The sequence below is a fragment of the Sminthopsis crassicaudata genome, chromosome 4 (genome assembly GCF_048593235.1).
Source record: "Sminthopsis crassicaudata isolate SCR6 chromosome 4, ASM4859323v1, whole genome shotgun sequence".
In the NCBI taxonomy this organism is placed as follows: domain Eukaryota; kingdom Metazoa; phylum Chordata; class Mammalia; order Dasyuromorphia; family Dasyuridae; genus Sminthopsis; species Sminthopsis crassicaudata.
The window spans coordinates 125,107,951-125,133,456 of record NC_133620.1 but is presented as its reverse complement, the minus strand read 5'-3'; the positions used below and the strand labels follow the sequence as shown (position 1 = coordinate 125,133,456).

Below are 25,506 nucleotides of genomic sequence, written 5' to 3'. Positions count from 1 at the left end.
CCATTTATCAAGGTATATTGGTCATCTTTGCAACTTTTAGATTTTTAGATTTGCCTACAGCAGGGTTGGGGAGGCTTTTTTATTACTGCCAAAGACCATTTGGCTATTTATTACATCATTCCTAAGCCATACAAAATTAACCTAACCTAAAAGCTCAAGCAATGGGCAGTTGTTGTATTTAGCTTTCAGCTCATCATTGCCTGCACTTGCCTCAACAAGGTCAAACCAAATGATTTTGCTGGCCACATATGGCCTGTGGACCAGATATCCCCTTACTCTTGGCCTAGAGAATCAAGCAATTAAATAATTTGCCTAAATTCCCATGTATCTGAGGTGATAGTTGAACCCAGGTCTTTTTTTTAGTCTAGCTATCATGACATGAGGGAATCTGGGCACTAAAATTTGAAGGATGTGGAAAGGCTTCATGTAGGCATTGATGTTTGACCTAAATCTTGAAGGATATGAGAGATCATGCCATATTTAGATTGGTTGAAGAAATTGGGAGTCCTTAGCCAGGGAGACTTTTCAGGTGGAAAAGTCATTCAATTTGTTCTGGTTGTCCTCAAATGGTAGAATATGGAAGTTACAAGGGTTAGATTTAGGTTTGATATGAGGAAAAAACAAACAAACAAAAACTTCCTAAGAGTTCAAGCTCTCCCAAAGCAGAACAAACTGCTTCCGGAGGTAACAGGTTCCTCAACATCAGAGATTTTCAGCACATACGAATTACTTGCCAGGAATGTTGTCAAGGGGACTTCTGTTTAGTCACAGTTGAACTACATGACTTCTGGTATTCTCTCCAACTTGGAAATCCTGTAATTTTCTTCTAGCCACACCAATGACCTCATAGACTTGTCTGAGTAAATTCATGTTGTGTTGCAGTACACTAGATATAATCTGCTGAAGAGGCAAAGTGATCCAACATTTTCTCTGTAAAAGATTTCAACTGAGACAGGCTAACTTACATAACAGATGCCAAAACCCAGGCTTATTGCAGATGTGAAGTTTTGATGAATCAAATGACTACAAAAATAAAGTAGTAATTTTAATGATCTATGCATTTCTCAAATGGGATAACATATAAAAAAGCACTTTGTAAACTGCAACATAACATATGTATGCACAATCACTTACCTTTCTATAAACTTATGGTGATATTATTATGTTCCTGATTCTGAAATCTGTTGTGCAGAAAGGCTCATGATTGCTGCACCACAGCATTAGTCTGAAGCTGCCAGTGTTCATCTCTGACTCTTATCAGATAACTAATGATTTTTCAGGAAAAGTGTGTTGGCACAGTGGATAGAGCATTGGGTTTGGCATCAAGAAGACTCGTCTCTGAGTTCAAATCTGACTTCAAATACTTTTTCTATGCAAGTCATTTGATCCTATTTGCCTCAGTTTCCTCATGGAGAAAGAAATGACAAACCATTCCTGTATCTTTGCCAATAAAAAATGACTCCACAACAAAAGTAATTTCTCAGTTTTAAAGTAAGCTTACCTTATTAAATTATAATCTTACTTTACTACTTAGCTACCTATGAGAAAATATTAAAATGTAGGAAGGAGGGAAAAGGTAAAGACTGCTTAAGAGTAGCTCCTCTTTTCAGCTTAAGCTCTTTTACAAAGGGCTGGCAAGTTGTCATTTAAAGACCCTGCATTTGTAAAAGAGATAATAGTGAGGAAGAGAAGGAGAAAGTCTGATAAAGTTGCAAGCTATCTAGGAATCTTCTTTCCTCTTCCTAATATTACTATCATAAATCAACATTTCTATAATTTAATTTTTATAAGATTTCTATAGATTCAAATATATGGCCGCCATAGAGACTAGTCTAAAAAGCCTTTCACTAAGTTCAACATAAAATTTATCTCTATGAATAAAGTGCCCAAACCCATAAACCACCTGATCAGCTTTCTATATACAGTGGCAAAAGATCTATGATCTTATGGGAACAGCACTCAACTTGGATTTAAAAAAAAACATATTATTAACCCTCTGTATGCTCTTGGAAGAAATTACTCCCTTTTTTCTGAGCCTCAATGCGATGTTCTGTTTCTCTAGATTGCAATTGTTCTCTGGGTGCAGATCTCTGGGGGGGCTTCTGGAGGCAGCCTTGGCTTTATTTTAGTTCAATAATTCCAAAATGCAGCCAGGAGTTAAAGTCCAGATCTCTATTGTGTTCTTCAAAGTCTTGAATCTTTTCCTGGCATCCTGCTAGCTTTAATAGAGGCCTATCTCTCTCCTTGGTTCCCCAATGACCTCTTGTCCTGTCTTCAGCCAGCTTCAGTCTCTAGCTCCCTCTGAATCCAAAGCCTCCAGCCAGCACAAAGGTAGACGTGGGAATCAAATCTTGACTCCTCCTCCCTGAATCCTGGCTCCTTATATCCTCCCAGAGAATGGGCTTGTGGGTACTCCCTAGGCTTGTGGGAGCTCCTTAAAAGTGTTCTCTCTTAAAGGTGTGAAAGATGTGAACTCTGAACTAGAGAATTGTTAAGTACCATGCTAAATTAGATAATTATATCCATTCCAGTGACTTAGCACTTTGGAAGAATCCTAACACCTCAATTTCTTCACTTGTCAAATGAGAAGGTTGTGTTATAAAATTTCTAAGTTTAAAATCACTAGTAAAAACTGCTTTCTATACACTCTAGCTTGAAGGACATCAAGTCAAGACATCAAGGACACCTAACTTTTGTCTGAGAACACAAATGACTTGCCCAAGGTCACACAAGCTATGCAAGTAGCAAAGTCAATATTTAAATCCAAGTTAACTGACTCAAAGTCTAATTCTTAGTTCACTGTGGCCAGAGGTGTTAAAAGACCCTTAATAGTTTTAAAAAATTATTTAAGAAACAAATAGTTTTGGTTTATGTGATGTGTGTCTGTTAATATATATTTGAAATTAAATTAATAAAAATTTAAATTATTAATTCATTAAAATAATAAACATATAATATGTTAATACAAATAGTATTTTTAATAAAAACACAGTTTCTAAAACAAAAAATTAGTGAGAATAGCTTTGTTTTATATATTTTTGCAAAGATCTTTTTTAATAGAAGACTAGATTTTCTTATCTGCTTCTGCATTCAAGTCAATAAAAATAATATGTTCTTTTGGAGGAAGCATATGAAGAAAACCTTGCTTCACACATATGTGTAACTGGAAAAGGGAAGAATAATTTAATTAACAAAAAATCATAGCATTGTTACAAATATATATTTGAACTTCCAGGCTCCCTAAAACGGTCTTTGCTATCCTAGTGGTCCTCCAAGCATACATTGAGACCTAATACTTTCATTATACCTATGTCTTGAGACATAGGACACATGGGACACATCATACATTATTTAGTCTCACAAACACAGATACATGCTGGTAGTAAATATCAGAAACTAGGATACAATCAAAGCACATCAAAATATTATATGATCAACTTTTAAAATATCAAAATGTGAGCAAGGTAAAGTAACCACTAAAAGCATAATCCTAATGTAATTTTCTCTCACACTACCAGAAGAAAAAATACTTTGTCTTGTCAAATATACCTTATATACTATTTGATTTCATGAATTCGGCTTTGGGCTTCATTTAAGATGGTAATATGGGGATTTAAAATTAGATGGCCAGTGCAAAAAAGAAAAAAAGGAAGGAAGAAAGAAAGAAAAAGAAAGAGGGAGGAAGGGAAGGAAGGAGGGAGGAAGGAAGGGAGGGAGGAGAGAAGAAGGGAGGGAGGAAGGAAGGAAGGAAGGAAGGAAGGAAGGAAGGAAGGAAGGAAGGAAGGAAGGAAGGAAGGAAGGAAGGAAGGAAGGAAGGAAGGAAGGAAGGGAAGGAAGGAAGGGAAGGAGGAAGGAAGGAAGGAAGGAAGGAAGGAAGGAAGGAAGGAAGGAAGGAAGGAAGGAAGGAAGGAAGGAAGGAAGGAAGGAAGGAAGGAAGGAAGGAAGGAAGGAAGGAAGGAAGGAAGGAAGGAAGGAAGGAAAAGAGAGGGGGAAGAGGGAGAGAAGGAGGAAAATGAGCTGAACTTTGAAAAACGAATAAAGTTATCAGACCATATTAATAAAAAGCAAAGTCTCAAGAAAGAGAGGGTCAGAAAAGCTTCACTGATCAACATGATGCAGACGAATATCCAGTCTAAATGTTTCTTTTGAACTCCAGTCTTGACATCCCAACTATCTGATGGGCATCTCCACTCTCTTCTTTACTTCCCCAGAATTTGTGCCTCCATAAATAAGAGCCGCTACTCCAACCTTGCCAATGCCAAGCTGAGAAGAGTAGGCAACAAATTACAGCTGGGGAAAATTGGGAAATGTGTAAATCTTGTGGTGGTAGTAGGCTTAGCCAAAATTTTCAACACATTAGCATGCTGATGCTTATCCTTTGAAAACCACTGTCTTTAAGTCTGAAAGTTGGAGGCAAGCTGTCAAATAGCATCAGAAAGAGAATTTTTCACTCTGGGATTTATCCATATTGATGAAATTGACAATCCAAACCAAATACATGTGAAACATTTCACTTATTCCTCCTCAAGAACCTTGTAAAGTAGAGCAGCACTAATAACCACACTTCACAAATGGAAGCAGTAGCCCCAGAATTTATAATTTAAAAAAACAAAACAAAACAAACAACTCTGTGGTAGCTCTCAGACACTAACAAAGGAGAATCAGGTTCTTTAAACCTTCAATCAAGTAATCAATTGACAAGTCTTTATTAAGCACCACTATATAATATGTCAGGCAAATGTCATATATTGGGCAAATCTTAGGCAACGGAGCTATAAAGACAAAAAATAAAGTTCTTGCACTCAAAAAATGTATAGTGTTGTTGAAGGAGACATCATGTACATAGATAGCTAGAGAGACAGACAGATGTGGATGGATGAATGGATGTGGATATAGACATAAATATGGACATACCAGATTGGCTAAGATGACAGGAAACAAATAACGATGAATGTTGGAGGGGATGTGGGAAAACTGGGACACTGATGCATTGTTGGTGGAGTTGTGAAAGAATCCAACCATTCTGGAGAGCAATCTGTAATTATGCCCAAAAAGTTATCAAAATGTGCATACCCTTTGACCCAGCAGTGCTACTACTGGGCTTATATCCCAAGGAAATACTAAAGAAGGGAAAGGAACCTGTATGTGCCAAAATGTTTGAGGCAGCCCTTTTTGTAGTGGCTAGAAACTGGAAAATGAATGGATGTCCATCAATTGGAGAATGGGTGGGTAAATTGTGGTATATGAATGTTATGGAATATTATTATTCCATATGACCAACAGGAGGAATACAGAGAGTCTTGGAGAGACTTACATGAACTGATGCTGAGTGAAACGAGCAGAACTAGGGGATCATTATACACTTCAACAATGATACTGTATGAGGATGTATTCTGATGGAAGTGGATATCTTCAACATAGAGAAGAGCTAATCCAATTCCAATTGATCAATGATGGACAGAATCAGCTACACCCAGAAAAGGAACACTGAGAAATGAGTGTAAACTGTGAGCATTATTATTTTTTTTTGTTTTTGTTTTTCTTCCCAGATTATTTTTTACCTTCCAAATACAATTCTTTCTTTGCAACAATAACAACAACAAAATTCGGTTCTGCACATATATATTGTACCTAGGATATACTATAAGATATTTAATATGTATGGGAATGCCTGCCATCTAGGGGAGGGGGTGGAGGGAAGGAGGAGAAAAATTCGGAACAGAAGGGAGTACAAGGGATAATGTTGTAAAAAAAATTACCTATGCATATGTACTGTCAACAAATGTTATAATTATAAAAATTAATTTAAAAAATTGGAGAGAAAAAATGGACATACACATAATAAGAGACAAGGTGATTTGGAAGGAGTGGGGGAGATGGTAACAGGAGCTTGAGGGGGAGGATTAGGAAAGACCACATAAAGAATGAGGACCTAAAAAATACTGGAATTTCTAAAAGATGGATAGGAAGAAGAAATACATCCCGGGTATGGGGGAAAGATAGTGAAAAAGAACAGAAAATAGAGAAAGAATGCTATGGGTAAGAAACAGTAAGAAAGCTAATTTGCCCTTTCAGAAAACATATAAAGGGGAATAATATGTGGAGGGAAAGGCTGGAAAGATAGATTAGGGATAGACTGTAAAAGGCTTTAAATCTCCAATAGGGAAATATATATTTGATCCTAGAAGTTAAAGAGAGTCATTCAAGCTTACTTGTGCTTGTACTTGTGCTTTAGGAAAATCATCTTAGCAGTTGAACTGAGGATGGATTAGAGTGGGAAGAAAGTTGGGGCAGGTAGACCTATCAGAAGTCTCCTGTGTAGGACAGAGACTGACAATGTATGGCTATAGGGCCAAATTCTGTCTGTCTCATGATTATGTATAGCTGGTGAGCTGCAAATAGCTTTTATATTTATAAATATAACAAAATTTTATTTGCAAATGTAAAAACCATTCCGTCTTAATTTGCTAGGTAAAAGGTGATGAAAACCTTAGTTGGGCTGGAGGCCCTGTGAGTGGAAAGAACATGAGATAAATAAAGATACAGCAAACAGAGAAGTTAAAGAAATAGGGAAATTTAGAAGTTGTAAGAGTTTCAGAATTCTGTTTCAGATATGGGCATCTTGTGATACAGAATTGGAGCTTAGATCAGGAATAGGTATAGAAAACCGAGAGTCTCCTATATAGATATGAAAATTGAATCCAACTCAGTAGGTTTTCCACCAAAGATCTATTTTCTTTTCTTTATTTTTTAAAATTATTATTGAGTAATATTTATTATAATTTTTAAAAAGTTATCTTAAGAAAGAAAATCTCTCCTTTGTTACATAAGATGTCTTATTGCCTGACCACTAAACCTTTTTTTTCTTGAGCTTAGACCTTATGAATTTTTACAGAATACTTGGACAATACAATGCCCCATAGGAATATTCGAGGATGAAAATAGATATTTCCAGAAAAGAGAAAGGAGAGCAATCATAATTCATTGTCCAGAGCAGAAACTGTTTGTTACAAGGGAACCATCTCAGGAAGTCATAGACTTAAAGCTTTTTGAACTATGAGAGGATTCCAAATGTAAAATCAAACTATTAGTCTTCACAGAGCTGTCACTGACTTTAAGAAAAATCTCAGTATATGACCTAGGTATTGATTTAACAGTACTTAACATGATTCTGAATCTGCCCCTTGTGATAAATATTAAATGTCTGTACTGGTTACTGATTAATTCCAGAAGACAAATCTCTACAAGTTAACTTGTGATATGATAGTAAGACAAGACCTAAAATCCAAAGCTTCCTATGTGTAATAACTGACAAATTGATGTACTTCAAAGAAAACAATTTACAAATTAACAGAATGCACATCATAATATGGGTTGCATGGTAAATGAGCCATGTGCTTCCTAGTGGTGATGGATTACATTATTATCTTGGGCCAGTCTTTTAGCCAAGAAAGAGTGTCCACTACAATGCACTACCATATACCCAACAGATGCTCAATAAATGAGAATTGATGAAATCTCTTATATTTATCTCAACTTCTTTCTCCAGTGAGTGAAGATAATGATCCTGGTGGCCACATAATTAGATAAGTTGAACTCTGTTTGACACACTGCCCAAAATATCATCATGTGCATAATATCTTGTGATGATGGATCTCTTGAAGTTAACAGAATTTTAAAGTTTGAAGGAACCTCAATGGTCATCTCATTCAATCTCCTCCTTTTATGGATGAGGAAACTGAGGACCAGAGAAATTAAATAAGTTGTCCAAAGCCATGCTACTATAAGTGGTGCAGAGCTGACCTAATCATGTGGCTTTAAAAACTCCAGTTATAAAAACGCAGAGCTTTTGTTGAAATAAAAATAAAAAATCCAGAGCCATAAAGACCCTAATAGGTCATCTGCTCCAGCCCCCTCATTTTACTGATGACAAAACAGGCCTAGGGGAGATAGGTAAAATCACACAAGGTCACATCAGTGGTCAGTGGGAAAGCAAGGTTTAATATGGGCTTCCTAATAATCTCTTTCCACTGGGCCATGCTTTCTCACTTCTAAACTATTGAATAAGGCACTAAGAGCTTTGAAACAATGGGCTGGACCTCACAAAAATGGCTTATTTAACTTTCTTTGTCACTGTTAAGGATTTGTGCAGTGGTGGATATGAGAACAGCCCTACCTGGAACAAATCATAACCTGACTATAACTTAATAAGTCCTGGAGAATTGACTGAGCCACAGAGATCAATTGATATGTTCACAATTCCACAGCTACCGTGTCAAAGATTTGAATTCAGCTTTTCTTGACTCCAAAGGACCATTTTATACATACTGTTTTGTTATATTATAATCTTTAAATAGAAATTATTATACCTTTACCTCTTTAAAAGGCTTTCATGACCAAATTCTATGCATGCCATTACACTGTTCTAAAAATCTGGAAAGAATATCCAATATTCTACAGAACTCAATATCCTGGCTGGCAGTCAAACGCCTTCATAACTGATCGCCAAATAACCTTTCAAGCCTTTCCTACTTTCCTATAAATATTTCTGTGATTCACAAAATGGATCATTTGCTATAACTCAAATACTTGCATTTATCACACTTTTGGTACTTTCTCTGAATGACTTATCTCCCATTTCCCTCTATCTAATTCTTAATCATTCCTCAAGGACCAATCAAATGCCATCTTCTGCATGGTTTCTTCATAAGTTAAAAACTCTCTCTCTCCTAGACTCATCTAACACACTTTACCTATCCTTCCAATAATATGTATCATATTCGACATTTTATTATGTTTGTTTCATACCAAAAGTTTTTAATTAGAGATCTGTAAATATCAATAAATAGATAAATAGAATGAATGTATGTATATATATGCACATACATATACATATATGTATGTATATACACATGCACATATATATACATTTTCAATATGTGTATAAATGGATATACATATATTGATATATGTTGAAACCTATATTCCAATATGGTTTCCTTTATAATCTTGTGCATTTTATTTTATGCATTTGAAAACATTATTATGAGAAAATACCCAGAAGCGTCATCAAACTGCTAAAAGGACTCTATGACACAGAAGCAAGTAAGAAGTCCAAGCAAAGAGTTGGCTTTCCTTAATGAATTGTAAGCTTCTTGAAGGCAGGGACTCTTTCTTATGTAACCTTGTATACTCCACAACTAAATCCAATGCCATAAATGTAGAAATTGTTGAGGAGAACTGTAAGTTAAAATTTTTTGCAGCCAGGATAAGTCGTCCAAAAGCCATCTAGAGTTGAAATGAGGGGGCAGGACACCACCTCAATGCTCAAAACAGAGCCAGGAGACTGGTATGATGCTGTCTCAGTGGTCCTAGTGATCCTAGGTCCTAGGGTAAAGACAGGGGGAAAATGGTGAGAAAAAAATGAGAGGTGGAAAAAGAACTGATCCCATTAAGAAATGTCAAGGTCCTTTGAATTCACTACCCTGGGGTAAAATCCTGATCACTGTACTTTTGTTAAGATGTGAGTGCTTGGAAATGTTTGTCTTAGGGGGCAGCTAGATGGTGCAATGGATAGAGCATCTGCCCTAAATTCAGGAGGACCTGAGTTCAAATTTGATCTCAGACACCTAACACTTCCCTGGCTGTGTAACTCTGGATAAGTCACTTAACCCCAATTGCCCTCAGCAAAAAAAATGATGGTCTGTCTTATGAATATTAAGATTTGCTTCTTCTGCCTTATGACACAAATTTTAATTATGTCCCTTCAACAACTTCAGAGAGCGTAGCAATATCTAATAATGCTTCATCAATGAAGACCCAATGTTTTACATTTATTTTTATAGACTTGAAAAAAGTAAAATCAAGAGTAATTTAACACTTCTAAACTGTTTTTTATAAAAAATGAAAAGTTTAAGTCAGCAGTCGTGGGTTGAAGCCTTACTGAAAACCACAGCTGTGCCAGTAATTTCCAAAGATAATTTGGCATTAATTTTTGCAAACTGGCTTATAGGCAGCCATGTGGCTTTTTATATCCTATATCCCTTTACCTACTGAATGTGGGCAAGCCAAACTTCACACTTTACAAAAGAGAGAGAGAGAGAGAGAGAGAGAGAGAGAGAGAGAGAGAGAGAGAGAGAGAGAGAGAGAGAGAGAGAGAGAGAGAGAACCATAAAGCTCTACATATATTCCATACTTTTGACTTGGACCACTTTTAAAACGTCTTTTTTAAATGTAAAGTAATAAGTGAAATCTGACAGGGCTTCCTTCAGTCAAAGCCCAAATAATAACGCAAAAGGTCCAATACCCTAAAGAATGAGGGGGTGAAAAAGCAAAGGGCACATTAAGTTACAAGAGAAACCAAGGGATATCCCAATTAACTTATGGGGGAGAAGGGGAGCAACAAGAAAATAATATTCCAGAACATTCCAATAAAAATAGGAATTAGATATGGATTCCTTTCCCCATATTTTTTTTAAATCCTAGAAAAATATTTTTTCATTACATTATAAAGGATGAAAACTCAACCTAAAAATAATACAACTCACACTGACAAAGGGCTAGAAAGCTTTAAAAGGATTTTTTTGCATTAACCCTTTCAGATAGATGCATCAGGATTGTATCAATTGCCTCAATTTATAAATGAGAAGACTGAGACCTGAATAAGTATAATAACACACAGCTATAAGGGTCAAAACCAGCATTAGAACTCAGATCTACTGAATACAAGACTGACAGTCATAATAGGCTTATAGATTTGGAGCTGAAAGGGACTTCATAGGCCATATTGTCATACACTCTCATTTCACAGATGAGGAAACTGAGGATGAGGAACTCTTTTTTTACTATATCATATTGTCTCACAGTCTAACTAACTAACAAGAGAAACTAGTAAATGAAATCTTAGTCCTGGCAATGTGTTGCCACATTCATTCATTCAACAAAGGTTAATTAAGTGCCTCCTACATACTAAGCATTACTAAGTGCTAGGTGTAAAAAGACAGAAATTAACCCATTCCTGCCTTCAAATTTGGATCCTTTTGAGAAGAGTGGTAATACCTGAAAACAAGTGATTAATGATAAAATATATAAAAAGTCATTTTCAGAGATGCTAGGGAAAGTACTAAGCAACTTGGAGGTTATGGAAAGGAGCTGAGTTGAGATGTGAAAAGGAAGTTAGACAAGGCATAGGTAGGAGGCAAAATATTCTAGATTTTCATTCCCTTTGTGTTTTCCCAAAGCTAATGAAACCCCCTCAAAGTAGGATCTCACTCAGGTCCATTCTCAGTCAAGAACTGAGGATTGAATTATACATGGATTACAATATGTAATCGAAATAGTGTGAGATTTGGAGTGAGAAGACAAGTTTTGAAGTCTGTGCTTGGCTTTATGTGCTTCTTATCTGGAGTGTGCTCTCCCTGAGTTCAGCAATCTATACATGAACTGGGAACATTACTTTAAGTGTCTGATTCCATGAGGTTGAAAATCTTTGGATTATGGGATTATGTGATCATAATATACTTAGATCTAGATGGAACCTTAGCTGTTATCTAATGTAACACTCTCCTTCTACATATGAGAAAACTGAATCTTAACAGATTATATTACTTCTCAATAGTTATAAAGAATAGTTCAGTGGTAATTGGAACCTAGGTCCTCTGATTCCAAATTTAGTGTTCTTTTCTTTGTACTTATCCATCCCCAATTCCCTGGGCCTCCACTTCAGCCCTGACTCACAATTTACTTGCCCCTTAGTAAAAAAGGTTCTTTTTTATCTGCTAGACTATTTTCTCAATCCTTTGCTGAAGGTTTGAGCCTGAGAAAGGAAAGGAAGGGTGTGGAAGAAGTAGTACACTCCTCAAATTTCTCATTGCATTTGGGGGCTCTTTTTTGGGCTTATGACATTTTTGGCACAATAATTATTTGTAAGTATATATTACTCACCCCCCAGACAAAGACTATAAAAATCTTTGAGTCCAAGAATATCATTGCTCATCTTTATATCTAGTGTCTAACATTTAATAAGGACTTACGGCAATTCTGGTAGATATTGGAAAAGTGTATCAAGTACCTTGTCCTTAAGGAGTTTAAAATTCAGTTATTCAAAGATAAAAGAAAAGATGAAGTGATTAGAAAACAGCACAATTATTTATAATTAAAATGTCAAATGTATTAAATAGACGTTGAGTTCAGAAGTAGAGAGATCAATAGGGCCTGAGTAGGCTTTGCTTCTAAGTAAAACCAAATAAATGAATCTAATTAATTAACCTAGACTGATGCATCAATAATTAGGTGTTCTTGTCTAAATATATTGCACCCTTCAGTTATGAAATGCACATTGTAAATAGAGCCTTTCTGGAAAATAGTGTCTTAAAACAGTAAGATAATTTTAATCAATAATTTTTCCCTCTTCCTTCCACCCCACCAGGGAAGCCTTACCACTTTCATAGTTTATTTTGACATGGGAAACTATAAGTTGGTCATCCAATGAGACACTCAAAAACAGAATAACTTTATTTTTAAACTACACTTCATCTTCAAAGCACAAAGAGAAGCTAAGTGCAATAGATCTTTTAACTTCAAAACTCAAAATATCTATGATCTTGGTGATGGGATTACCTTTCCCAAGGATACATATTACAAACTATCACTAGCTGCCCATCTAGTGCAAACTCTGTTTCTGAAAATCTATCACAAGGCATCTACAAGTGTTTGGGGAGTCTTTTGATCATCATCTTAGTATCATCACATGGATACCAATGGAGTATGTGATTGTGACTGTGTGACCAATTTATTTTTTGAACTGTCATATACTTCTTTGATAGCATCCCTTATTTTGCTTGCTTTTGTGTTTTCTGTGTGGTAGTCTGCTAATACCCACCTAAAAATCTGAGCATTAATTCATTTTTATAATATATCATTATATGGAATATATGGAATTATATGTCATGAAAAGACATACTGGTCTTTAGTGAAGCTCTTACCACCTCTTCCCATAAATAGCAAATGGGTTTGGCTTCATTTCTAATATTCTTCCTTCTCTTTCACAATGAAAACAAATAGACAAAGTAATTCAAGAAGTCTGGTGTAGTGCTATCTCCTAAAATCTGAGGGAAAATAAGCATGATGGCATTATTTGTGGTGTTTAATTTTGGCCTGATTTTCCAGGTTAAATAATTAGACAATTTTCATATAACATCACAAATTAATCAAGTATAACAACAGCAGATTCATGGAATGTTGAAGGTGGAAGAAACCTTAGAGAGCATTTGAGTCCAAAGCCAACTGTATATAGTCAAAAACCCAAATGCAGATAAGAAAACAGAATCTGAGGCTTGAATGACTTGCCTAAAAGCCAGGAGTCAAACCCAAGTTTGTTTAATCTTAGTACCACAATCTTTCCCCTAGGTCTATATCCTCTGACCAAAGCAGTCATTTGTGTTATGGATGCAAACCCTTCAAAACCAGGGAAGAAAGACATGGTAGGACAATAGTGGAAGAAAGAAAAGCTCAGACAAAATGAAGTTTTCTACTGCTCTGTCCCAAGTTTTTTGAAGGGACCCTCTGTTCACAAATTTTCAAAAATTTCACAATTTTCAATGATGAAAAAAGAATACTTTTTTTTCCCTCACTTATTACAGGAATGGGAGAATACAATCGTATCCAAATAGATGGGGAACTATTATCACTGTTTTCATTTGATCATTCTTTAGAAATTTTACCTTCTGTTTCTACCCCTATAGATTTTTTATTAAAATAGGCTAGATATTTTCACTTTTAAAATACTCAAGAGGGCAACTAGTTGGTTTAGTGGAGAGAGCACCAGCCTTGAGGTTCACGAGGACCTGAGTTCAAATTTGACCTCAGAGACTTAACACTTCCTAACTGTGTGATCCTGGGCAAGTCATTTAACCCCAATTGCCTCAGCAAAATAAATAAATAAAATAAAATACTCAAGAGAGAAAGGAGATAAGCAGGCCATTGTTTTAACCCTGCAGTCTCCACAAAAGTTCTAGGCAATTTCTATAATCTCTTAAAGAAATGTTCCCAATTTATTTCAGAGTGGGACTTTGAAATAGTCTCATACATATAGTCAAATGAGTTGGAGAGAAAAGGAACTTGACTGAATTCAAATCCTACCTTTGATGTTTATCACATGTGGGATATTGAGTAAGTCATTAATTTGTTTTCTCAACTGTAAAATGAGAAGGAGGAAGAGGTCCCTTACAATCTATAGTCCTGTGATCCTAAGATCCCTCAGGTCTATAAGGTCTACAGTGGATTCTGACTCTATGATCAATATTTTGCAGTAAAATGCAAATTTACATTATTTTTGCTAGTCAACAACTCAGTTAAATGAATGTTTAAGTTCTTATTAAGAGAAGACTGTTGGAAGGTTTTGAGAGCTGGCTTCAGTCTTAAAGACCTAGTTTGAAGTTTCACCTTGTAATACATAATGGATATGTGGCCTTTATAAGTTCCTAGAGAGGAGAAGCTTTTTTTCTATTTTGCATCCCCAGAGCTTAGCATAGTGCCTGGAACATAGTAGGCCCTTAATAAATATTTACTGAATATAGTCTTTCTAATGAATTCTATGAATTATAGGACAGTTGCATTGGTAAAGAGTTTCCTTACCAGGAATTTCCTACACCAATTAAATAACACTAATAAAATAACATCTGCTAATTAAATAATTAAAAAGTGTACAACATTGTACTAGGCATTTAAGATACAAATATGAAAGTATTATGCTGCCCCTGCTCACTAGCAGCTTATTTTCTATTAGAAAGTATGCAGAATGCATACAAATAAGTATAATACATGATGGAATTATGTCCTTCTCAAAGTTATGGAGTTGGTGATTGCTACCATGAGTCAATTACTCAATGATTTATAAAGTTCTTTCTGAAAGATGTGTGTGGGTATGTATATGTGTGTGTAAATAATATGTGATGTTTAGCTTATGCTAAATTACTTGCCTTTTCAATGAAGTGGGGATGGAAGAGATGAAGAGAATTTGGAACTCAAAATGTAAAAAGAAAGAATGTTAAAATTGTTTATACATGTAATTGGGAAAATAAAATATATTAAAATATATGTGTATATATGCATATGTATGCATTAATTTTATATATATACATATATAACATAATTCAATGACACATTTACTCTCACAAGATAGTTAATTCTTATAAGACCCTTATTCATGAAACAGCCATCTCAGAAGTAGAAGAGTTAAAATTTACAAGATCAAGGAAGGAAACAACCTTCTTAACTTTGGTAAAAAGCCTTACTATTTCTCCACTTCAAATAAATGGTATATTCGTCTTTAAAAAATCCTAAAGTGCTAAAAGATTGTCCTAAATGGAATCCAATGAAACTATCTTTTGTCATTTTAACTCAAGCCTTTAAAAGTTGAAGAGATTCTTTTTTTTTTCTTCTAAATACCTTTCCTTCCTTGGGAAATATAGCAAACGTAACTCAAAATCACTAATGAAGGTAACAGGAAAAACAATTAGCAGACTTCTAATGTGAAAGATAATGTATTAGATTAATACAGGGTATCCCAAAAGGCTTGCAGTAGTTTTAAGCTACAAAATTTTCCACTAAGACTTTGGAACGCTCAGAATACTCTATTCTTTGACTTTAGTTGGCATTATGTGAAATAACGGGCAGCTGGAATAATAGAGCCTGGAATCATAAATACCTGAGTTCATTTCTGACCTCAGACACTTACTAGCTCTGTGATTCTAGACAAGTCACTTAACTCTGTCTACCTTAGTTTCTTCATTTGTAAAATGAGCTGGAAAAAAGAAATGGCAAACCATGCCAGTATCTTTGTCAAAATGACCCCAAATGGGGTCATAAAGAGTGGGCCCAACTGTAAAACAACTAAACAACATGTTAAATAAGAATAATTCCTTACATCAGCATAGCACTTTACAGTTTATAGAATACTTCCATATATTATCTCATTTCATCATCACAGTGATACCAAAGAAAGTATTATTAGCTCTGTTTTTAAAAAGACAGACACTAGAGTTCAGAGGAGTTGAGTGATTTGCCTAGTCATACATCAGTAAATAGATGAATTGGGATTCAATTTATAAGTCTTCTCAATCCTAAACTAAGGCTCTTTCCATGATATTGATTGGTCCTGGTCCAATTGGGGTTTCTAAATATAAATTGTAGGGAATTTGAGCATGATTATGAAAAGTTGAATATATTTACTAACAAGAACTAGTAGTTTCAATAATGATATTTATGTATTTTACAGTTTGCAAATCTTGGTCATACCCAGTATCACATTTCACATTCACAACAATCCTCTGAAGTTTGTAGAACATGTATTATCCTTACTTTCCAAATCCAAGACTCAGAGAATTTATGTGATTTGGTCCCAGTTAATAAGGCAACAGACACTCTGGAACTGAGATACTTAAGAACTTCAAATCTACCATCTTTCCACTACACCATGCTGCTTCTTAGGGTCTTCATTAAAGCAAACATGATTAGACTAGTCTTTTCCATTGTAGACATTAACTTTTATCAGCAGTTCATATTTTTAGCAATTGTCTATCACTTTAATTATATTTTTACTTCCATCTCAGGCAACATCAGCCAACATTAAAATTTGAAAAAAAAATGATTGGAAACTTCTTTCTTCTAGTCCATAACCATTACTTCATAATTATAGAACAGGTATTTAGCAAAGAAATGAAATCCCTACAAATTCTAAAGGCTTAAGAGCAGTTAAAAATTGAACCAACTGAATTCTGTTTAAGACAATCTTGCTTCACTTCAGAAAAATTCTAGATAAATACATATTTATATTTGAAGGAGCAAAGTAGTAATAAAGTGTAGAGAACTCCCAGTGTGATAATTTCCAGCACTAGTAATAATAGTTAATATTCACAGAACACTTCAAGGTTGTAAAGCACTTTTCAAATATTATTTTATCCTTACAACAACCTCCATTTTACAAATGAAGAAACTGAGGCAGATAGATGTGAAATGATTTACTCAGAATTACACAGCTAGTAATCTGAAGTCAGATTAAGGCTCACTAGCTACTAGTATTGAATCTAGTACACTATCTGTTGTGCCACCCAGTTACTTTGCTATTGAAGAATGTCAACTCATCTATTTATATTTTCTATGTCAAGCATAGAATTGTAGAGGACAGCCAATATTTCTGCTTCAATTCCCTCATTTTGCCAATGACAATTTTGCCAATGTGTTCTAGAGAAGTCAAATGACTTCAAATGACAATTTTTAAAATTTCCTAATAAATGTAATTCTACTAGTAGTTATCTACAGATCCAAAGAATTCAGATAAACCAAGAGACATAAAATATATGCTCAAAATACTAGAAAGCTGTATGAAATAAGCTTTGAAAACAAACTGATACCTAATCAAAAAATAATATAATTAATCATATAACTTAAAATGCTATATAAGCATTATTAGAAATGAAAACTTTGTTTCCTCAGGATCACATTTCCAGTCACAAAAAAGAAAAGACAAGAAATTAATAAATAAATATAAGACAGTTGGTCAATTGGTTCTTAGGGTTCAGACAGACCATATAATCAGTTAGTAGTCTATATTTTAAGCTATTTTGTGGTGGTATTATAGACAGTACTCTGTGGGCACCTAGAAGGTACACAGCTATACAAATTCAAATATTCCCTTCATAAAGTGATTTAGTGATATAAAGAAATCCTTTGCAGTTTAAATATGTTGCTATTAATATTTTATACTTTTATAAGACTTTATAGTTATTCAAATGTTTTGACATACCAAATTTTTCATTGACAATTTTGATTTTATATCATATAAATTTCCAAATATACCATTTTGTGCTCTCTTCCAGAGAGCCATTTCCTATTACAAAGAATAAAAGAGAGAAAAGGCACATTTCAGTAAAACATCAACCACAGATAATACAATATTTCAGCCCCTCAAAGAAGAAAGGGAAATATATTCTTCCATTTTCCCTTTGGGACGAAATTTGGTTATTATCATTTTATAGCATTCAGTTGCAATTGTTTTAATGTTCTTGTTTGTGTAGTTATTGCATTTTCTGTGTTCTGCCTCTGCTGACTTTTTTTTTTGCATCAGTTGATGTGTCTTCTGATGTTTCTCTGTATTCATCATATTCATTGTTTCTTATAGTCCAGCTCTGTTCCATTACCTTCATGTATCACAGCATGTTTAGCAATGCCCCAGTCTACGGCATTTACTTTGTTTTCATGTCTTTACTACAACAAAAAGTTTCACATGTTATTGCATTTTATTATCACATCTATTTTGTGAGGGGATGAAATTGTTATACCTATTTTACTGATGAGGGAAAAGAGGCTGAGAGATTTCTCAAGATTTTCTAGTAAGTGACTTCAGGAGCTAATACTTAAGCACTGATTTTCTATTTTCTAGTCTTGGGTTATTTCCAAAGTTCCACATGTCTCAAAATGCCCCTGCTTCCATAGAACATGTGGCTATGATAGGACTGAGGAGGCATAGAAACCAGAAAAATAGACCTGGTTATATAATCCCATGAAAACCGACAAAGCTTATTTTAGTTTTAAAAATCCATGAGATGAATACAGGAATTAAAACTACTAAAAGCTTCTCTCATGGTCAATGGTCTTAAAGGAGTCTGGTGGGGGATAACGATGGTGTAAGGATGGGGCTTGTACAATTAATGAACAATTTCGGGGGAGGGATGGAAAGGCAAGGATCCTTGCTAAGAAAGACTGCATATAGTACAGTTCAATGTTGCATCTAGTCTTAAAATAACTAAAAATTTCCATAAATTCAAGTTCTGGAAGAAAAAAAATTAAAAAGAAAATAAAATAGCCATGTGTGCTTTACTACTTCAACAAAACAACAAAAGATGAGTAGATATCTTCTATAGCACCTCTTCCAGGCTGTTTCCTTTTGAATACTCATTAACATGCTCATCTATCCTACAGATTACAGATTCTGTACCACACTCTTAAGATTTGATTTAGCTTCAGAATAATAAAGAACAGTGAGACACAGAGAAAAACAAAGTTATGGCCAACACCCATTTTTGCACCAAGTTTTCCCAACCAGTTGTAAAGGGAAAAAATCTGTATAAATTTCCTCCTTTCCTCCAAAGTTGACCCATCTGCACATGGTCTCCACCCATTTCAAGCAAGAGAGTCATCTGAAACAAGGATGGAACTCACATTAAGAATAAATCCTGGCTCTAATTGTATACAAGCAGGAAAACACACACACACACACACACACACACACACACACACACACACACACACACACACTTATCCAAGCATTCCAATAGAGTCCCAACAAACTCTCAACCAGGAAAATTATATTGAATTATCCAAAATGTGACATAGATTTTAGACAGAAGACTGATCTAAAAGTTCATATTTATATTCGTGGTGATCCACTCATGTATTCCCCTTTCTCCATGCAGAAACTCTTCTGGATGCATACAAGTAACTAAGAAAAGTGTTACCAAAGTAGAATGAGAAAATACTATCAAGGAACCTGAAATGAAAATTTCATGATTTTTCCCTATGGATTCTAAAGAATTATGCATTTTAGTACATAGAGATAAGCAAATGAAATAAGGGACCCTGGGCTTTCTTTTTCATGCACAGAGTACAAAAGAATGATTATATATACTTCTACCTGACTGCATGTTCATGGAACATTTCAGAATCTCAACCTTGGCAAATCATTAGAAGATCACCTCAAAATCTCTGCAGATGATCAATGAAATTTGTTTCTGAATTTTTCTAATGAAAGAAATGCTAGAAATTGACCTGTAGTGGTAGAATTTATACAAAAACTGGTAGTTCCTAATCCATTCACATAAAAAAAAAGTTACTTTATTTGCTCCTACTGGAAGTTCTTTAGCATTCAAGATCTTTATGACTTTTTAGAAACTTGAACTGCTACTTTTCTCATATAAATCCTCATAATGTTATATAATGAAACATAGTCATACTGAAGCTGGAGGAGAAAAGGGGAAAATGAATCATTTTAAAATTTTATATTAGCAAAGAACCTTTTCTAATGTAAATATCATATCATACTCTGTCGTCTTCTTCTTTCCAAGAGTAAATATACTGGAAGTTGGTTATACACATGTTTATCTTGTCCATTGCACCACAGCCAACAATTCACAATAAAAATATATCCAATACAAGATTACAATATACTATATACACAATCCCTTAGTGGTTAACGCAATTAGCCATGTACTTACAGGCAATATAATTATCTATCACTATTTATATTTATTAGATAAAAAGGAGAGAATACAACTAAAAGTCATCTAACAATTTATTCAATCCCCCAAACTAAAAATGAACTTTTGCCTCTATTTTTTTTAGTCAAAACAGGGCCTATGAGAAAATATAAGCAGGATCATAAATATAAATTCTCTTATTTCTGATTTACAAAAGATTTCCAATGTGAAGGTTATAACAACAAGTAATCATGTATTGCATTTGTTTCTGAGAGAATACTACCTCATACCTGCTTTGCCAAACCTCTGTGGACTTTCTTGCTAAACATTTCCATAAGAAATGAAGTGCTTAATAAAGATACTATTCTTGTTTCTCTAAAAGACTTATGACCATGCTGAAGCTATTCATGGAAAATGAAAGGCATTTGCTTCCTCACCCCTTTTTAATGATAATTGTAAGTCTCCTTCCATGAAAATTATTGGTAAACTCAAAGAGAAATTAATGGTATTTAGTCTTGCAAACTAACTCTCAGTTCAAAATCATGAGCTCTTTTAAAGATGGCCCCATGACCAGCCTTGATAAAATGGGAAGACTTCTCCAAACAGAGCAAAAATAACAGACAAAGTGATTTGCTCATATGTTAAATGTACCAAAATACCAAATTTGTCTTAAATAGTAAAGATTAATGACTGAAGGGACTTAAAAATAATAACACCCAAAAAGAAGTCGAAGCAATAACCCTTCATTGTCTTAAGTGGGATAGCATCAATATGACATGCCTAATGAAGCCAAAACCAAAAGACAGAAAGTCATCTAAAAAGAAATGCATTTTAAATGCATACATCCCATACAAAAACTCTAGTAGAGATTGAAGTTTATTGTTTTTTTTTATTTGTTGTCAATATTATTGACATTATTGACTGATTGTGGCAAAGAAAAAGGACCACTAGCTCCATATTGGAGAATACACTCCTATCCCTATTTGGTTTTATGCTTAGTTCTTCACCTGCTAAAAATAAACAAAAGGCTATTCTAAAGGGGAAGAAACATTAAAGAAATGCTTTTCCAACTTGATCCTAGAGTTCCATCACTTCATTTTCCACAGCCATAACAAACAGTCAGATATCTGTACCTCATTCACTCTTCTCTGCATTTTAACTACAGCCTAGGAAGAGCTTGACTTGGTTCATCTGGGCCTACTTTTAACTTTAAATTCAGAATGATCAGAGAATAATAAGAAGCAGTTACTGGGCCTCTTCTGCCTGAAAATCAGATATCTAAATAACATTTCTGTTTTTATAGACAATTGTACACCAACTTTATTTTTGAGTTGACATTATTAAAGCAAAAAAAAAAAAAAAAAGAAAAAAAAAAAAGAGGTACCCGACCAGCTGTCATTACCCATCTCCTTTTGAAAGACAGCAAAGCCCTGTATCTGCTAAAAACCAAAGCACTAACTTCTATCAGATGCAAAGTGAGTGTGCTGTAAGGGCAGGGTTTAAGCTTCTGTATGACGTAATTTGGAGCATCTTAGAAATGGGTGTGGAGGGGGTACATCTAGGAAATCCATGTCATTCCCTACTCCCTTAAACACAGTAGTCATTATGCAGGTATCATCATCTCCTACCATCTAAGCTCAGATGTCCTGAATACAGAGATCAACATCAATCAATAAGGAAGACAATTTGCCCACACAAATGTAACTGACAACCAGCAAATGGAAGCAAGGGAAAGATTTGGGACTGATCACAATTTGCCCTGATCAGCAACTGGCCCTAATCAATATCTTTCAGCCTCTTCTAACCACCTTATCCAAATCCTCTCTTCCCCCTACAGTACCTAGAGTTCAGAAAATGCAGACCTGGGTTTTCAGCATCTTCTCTCAGTCCTTCAGTTCAACCCTAATTTTTAAAATTTTCTTCCCTTCTCCCCAAAAAAGTCAACTTGAGTTCTATTGACCCAAGGAGATAAAGAGAAAGACAAGTTGATGCATTCCTATACTGGGATCCTTCAACTCCAAAACATTTCCTTTTTCCTTAGACTCCCTTCTTTTTCTTTTTTCTCCTCCCCCACCCCCCTTTCACTCCTCCCTACCTTGCTCCTCGATGCTGCCCCCAAATAAGGCTGTAGGTTCCTCGGATGGGAGCGGGGATCCTCCTCCTCCACCACCACCACCCTCCAAGGTTTTGCGTTTCTTCGACATCTCTGGCCGGTGCTAGGAGTTTGGGTTTTTTTCCCCCTTCCCCTCCCCCACTCTGGGAGAAGAGTGAACGAGGGGGTTATGTGGAGGGGGTGAGAGAGAAGGACGGAAGGGGTGGGGAGAAAAAAGAAAGAGAGGGAGATTGAAAGAAATTGCTGCTTAAAGAGGGGAAGAGACTTTGGAGTGGCTGGAGAGCAAAGAGGAGGCAGGGACTAAGTGGAGAAATCCTACAATCACAATTCCATCAATTTCAGCCCGTCTAAAGGGGTTGTTTGCACTCTCTCTCTTTTTCTTCTCTCTCTCTCTCTCTCTCTCTCTCTCTCTCTCTCTCTCTCTCTCTCTCTCTCTCTCTCTTTTTGTCTGTCTGTCTCATTCAATTAGTACTGTGTGCAAAGAGGGGAGGTAATGAAACAGAACAGGATCTTTGGACATCTTTTAGCTCTACTGGGGGGAGGTGGTATCAGGTATCTTGATGGGAAAGGATGTGTTATATTCTAAATAATTCCTCCTGTTTGTTGTAGGTGAAAGATTATGTGTTGAGGAAGAGGTATTTTTGATTAAATTAATGGGAAATAAGATGGAAAGGGGAAAGGGAAGTAAATTTATGAGAAAGACAAGAACAGATGCCCTTAGGTGCTAAAGACTCTGGAATCCTTCCTCCCCAAGGACATCAAATGATCTCTCCCAAAATACTGGGAAAGGGCAAAGTGTATGATGGGGCAGCTAAGAGGAGGATGGGGCAGCCAAGAGGCCTAATCATAGAAGAGAGAGGAAATTCTTGTGCCCATTCAGAAGTGAAAGAGGAGGAAAGTGGAGGAAGACAAGGTACTGGGGGAGGGGGTATGATACACACTAGCAGTTTCTCTTGACCGCCCCAGGAGGCACCTGCGGGACTAGCATTACAGACGCTGCGGTTTGCAGCTGGCTGGTAATATTCACGTGTAACTCACAGCTTGCAAACTCCTCTGTTGTGCAAAGTCAGTGCCCCTGCAGTCTGTCTGTCTATGCTTCTCTCTCTCTCTCTCTCTCTCTCTCTCTCTCTCTCTCTCTCTCTCTCTCTCTCTCTCTCTCTCTCTCTCTCTCTCTCTCTCTCCCCTTCTCTCTCTCCTTCTCTCTCTCCTCTCTCTGTCTCTCTCTGTCTCCCTCTCCCCCTTCTCTCTGTCTCTCTCCTCTCTCTGTCTCTGTCTCTCCTCTCTCTCTATTTCTTTTGTCTCTGTCTAATTGTCTCTGTCTCTCTCTATCTTTCTCCCCTGCCTCCCTTCCTCTCTTTGCCTCTTCCTTTCTCTCTGTCTCTTCCTTTCTCTCTTTCATATAGATAGATGATTAGATAGATATACATTCCTCTCTCTCTCCCTCTTTTTCTCCTCCCCTCTCCTCCTCCTAGATTTTTCTAGGTTCCTCTTTTTCTTCCTTTTCTTCCCTATCTCTCTTTTCTCTCCCTTTTTCTTTTTCCCTTCTCTCTTCTTTTCTTCCTTATCTGCCCCTCCCTTTCTTCCTTCTCTCTCCTCTCTTTCCCTCCCTTTCTCTTTCCCCTTTCCCCCTCCCTCTCCCTTCCTCCCTCTCTCCTTCCCTTTCTCCCTCTCCCTCCTCCTCCCTCACTCTTTCCCTCTTTCCTTCCCTCTCTGTAACCCTTTGTGTCCGGTCCTGGTTTGATAAACCAAGGTTCTGTCTTTCTTCACATCAGGTTGCTCTCCTTTCCAATCTCTCCCAACTCCTTGAAGACTTGTCACTACAATCCTGTTCCTCTCTCCCACCCCCAGGTCCTTTCTGTCTTCTCTATACGTTGCGGTGAGGGTGAGGAAGGAGAATAAATACGTCAAGAAAGAGACTTGCACTAAGTTCCAACCCCCCCCCCCCCCCTTTGAATTTATGAGAGGTAGAAAAGGAAGCGAGCAACTTACCCGCCAAAGTATGCCAAAGCTCATTTCTGTTTCCTGCTTCAAATCAAGTTCTTAAATAAAAAAAGGGAGGGAGGGATTAAAAAGAGAGAAAGAAAAAGAAAGGCGACTCCGTCTTCTGTTCGATAGAGAAGTGGACAAGACATGTTGCAAAGAGGAGACCAAGTAGCCCAACTTCAGAATCTTTCCTTTCATGAGTCCTCCGGGATGTTCCATTCATTCAGAAGGCATCTTCCAGGTTTTAAAGTAGGTTTCCACGCCGATCATCCTTCAAAGGTGAGAGGAAGGAAATCCTAAAGAGGATGCTTAATGATTGAGTCTTCTTTTTCTTCTTGATGCATTTAATAAAGCAGTACAGACAAACCGTTGATGATCAGGAAATTTCAGTTCTTTCTCCCAAAGACAGTAACTTTGAATTCACCCAAACTATATATAGAACCTGCATCTTTCTCTGTGTGCGTGTGTTTGTGTGTGCTAAATATTTTGGGGGTGCATTGTGTTCTCCGAAAAGACTCTCTTGCTGGCTGCCTGGAAGTTAGAGAGTTTTCCTTTAAGCAGGGAGATGATGCTTGGACACATCTCGCGTCCAACAGGAAGGCAATGACGTCTGTAGCTTCATCGCTATAACAGTACCAAGGCTGCAGTTGCCATTCATTGAAATGATAAGGGGAGCTCCGACGTAAGCAGTCTGAACCTTTAGCTAGAGGCTGCTCAAGCTGAGATGATTCTCCCACCCCCTCACCTTCCACTGCGCCCCCGCAAATTAAAAAAAAAAAAAAGTAATTTAAAAAAAATCCCTCAAAGTAGCATAGGGGAAGGGGAGGAGAGAAACTACATGAAGCGATGTTTGGCGGAGATTTGGGGGGGGGGAGGGGGTTGCTAATCTGCCTGGATATTTCTGTACCTTGGGAACTGATTATACAGTACAACCTACAGACACACTTTCTCAATGAAACAGACCGCCCCCTGTAAGCCCCTGTCTCATTTTTTTATCTGTATATCCTGCTTGGCTCGTGAAAGATGTCAAAACCAGAGCCACTGTTTTTCTTGCTTGCTTCTCTCCATTCATAGGGGCACAGGATGAAGGGTTCTGGCTCCTACTGAAACTGCAACGTAGGTTTGCACCACAGACACTGACTGGTCTGCAGCCGGGAT

At 36.3% G+C, this 25,506-nt stretch overlaps 1 protein-coding gene across 1 annotated transcript in view; it reads right to left on the bottom strand.

Moving 5' to 3' along the window:
- The window catches only part of PDE10A (phosphodiesterase 10A), a 736,567-nt gene extending 711,496 nt beyond the window's left edge, over nucleotides 1-25,071 (bottom strand). The window contains 2 exon segments of the mRNA XM_074309355.1: nucleotides 22,348-22,508; nucleotides 24,355-25,071. Of these exon segments, the coding sequence (XP_074165456.1) occupies nucleotides 22,348-22,456 (109 nt within the window). The 5' untranslated portion in view covers nucleotides 22,457-22,508; nucleotides 24,355-25,071.
- Nucleotides 25,072-25,506: the final 435 nt, after the last annotated feature.